The 1525-nt window shown below is 41.4% G+C and overlaps 1 protein-coding gene across 1 annotated transcript in view; it reads left to right on the forward strand.

Annotated features, from left to right (window-relative positions):
* The window catches only part of LOC101864320 (steroid 17-alpha-hydroxylase/17,20 lyase), a gene marked incomplete at its 3' end in the record, with an annotated part of 16731 nt that extends 15739 nt beyond the window's left edge, over window positions 1–992 (forward strand). Inside the window, 1 exon segment of the mRNA XM_005105565.2 lies at window positions 790–992. Coding sequence (XP_005105622.2) covers window positions 790–992 — 203 coding nt within the window.
* Between the last annotated feature and the right edge of the window lie 533 nt (window positions 993–1525).

The following is a 1525-nucleotide window of genomic DNA, read 5'->3' on the forward strand; positions in this document are numbered from 1 at the left end:
ACCACGGCCTCTTAAGCTATGGAAATAACTAATCTTTGGCGGCCATTTTCTCACTAACTTTACCTCTGAAAACAGGTGACCCCACCTCCTTCATTCGCAAATATCCCAACTTGCATTCAAGATAAATGGATATTTTTTCCCTCCAAATAAAGACAAGTGAACTCGCTTTAAGATGATACCAATAACTCTCCACGCCCAAAAATTGACGAGAGCCTGATTCCACCACGCTGCCTCACAAATTGAATACAAGCAATGATAGTACATAACAAGATGGGCCACTTCTCTCTTTGAGCCAATTAAAAAAGTGTCCTCAAAATTTGGTGGCGCCCTCTTCACAAAAGCGCACTCTTTGCGAACAGAGTTACCCTACTTGAGTTTTTAAAAATCAAAGTGAAACTAGCATGTTTTGGGATAAATTTCGGAAGAACGCTTTTTTTAAATGGTTACGCTGACAAAAAACCTTTTCCGGAGGAAAGGGTGATGTTTTTCTTCGTTTAATTTGACTTTAGAATGAAAGGCGAGAGGTCATTAAAATAAAAAAAAAACCTAAAACTACGCACTGAACGTACCCGAACTGCTGATGAACAGCAGTCGATCTGCGCACGCACGAAGGTGCTATTCCTATTCTTCTTCTGGAAAAACGAAAGAGAGCTTCAAAACAGACTGCAGCGCCATCTGAAGCAAAGAGCATACTTCCTGCGGACACTTTTTTGGCTGAGTGAACCATCTTGTTATGTACTATCTTTGATACAAGTAATCGAAAGTTCTTGGCTACGACTCATTCTACAGGTTTCAGGCTTTTGGGCACGGCAACAGAATGTGTCCTGGTGAGGGATTTGCAAGATCCCGTATCTTTCTGTTCACGGTGATGATCCTCCAGAAATTTGACCTCCTTCCTCCGGAGAACGAACCTCTACCATCCTGTGACCCGAGAGACAACTTGAAGGGCGGGGTGAGACAGGCACCACCGTTCAAGTGCAGACTGCGGAATCGTAGCGAACAGTGACTTCCCGGGCTTTCCTGAACTTCTTACAACGAGAAGAATAGGCTATTATTATTACGCTTTCGAATATTTGTGTTACTGTTAACTCCGCTTTCGTATTTTTCGCTGATTGACTTCACACTTCACATTCACATTGCCCCCACACTGACGTTAAGTTTTGATAGCGTCCTTAGACTTGAATTATATATATATATATATATATATATATATATATATATATATATTGGACTTGAATTATATATATATACATATATAACGATATATATAGGATGTCCTAGACCGGGCATGTCATGACGTCGCTCTTTGCGCTCTGTAAAATTGCCACTGCGCTAGTGGGCACCTCAAGCGCGCATTTGAAAAAAAAAAGGGGGGGGGGGAATCGGGCTACTATCGAGTGCGTTCACAACCTTCCTCTCATTGCCCTTCAGTTGGTTCCAAATTAGAGTCAAATGTTAATGTTACGCTCTATCCATGGCGAACCGGAATTAGATCTATGTCAGAGTACACAGTTTAGATAATATT

The sequence above is a fragment of the Aplysia californica genome, unplaced genomic scaffold (assembly GCF_000002075.1).
Source record: "Aplysia californica isolate F4 #8 unplaced genomic scaffold, AplCal3.0 scaffold00478, whole genome shotgun sequence".
NCBI lineage: Eukaryota > Metazoa > Mollusca > Gastropoda > Aplysiida > Aplysiidae > Aplysia > Aplysia californica.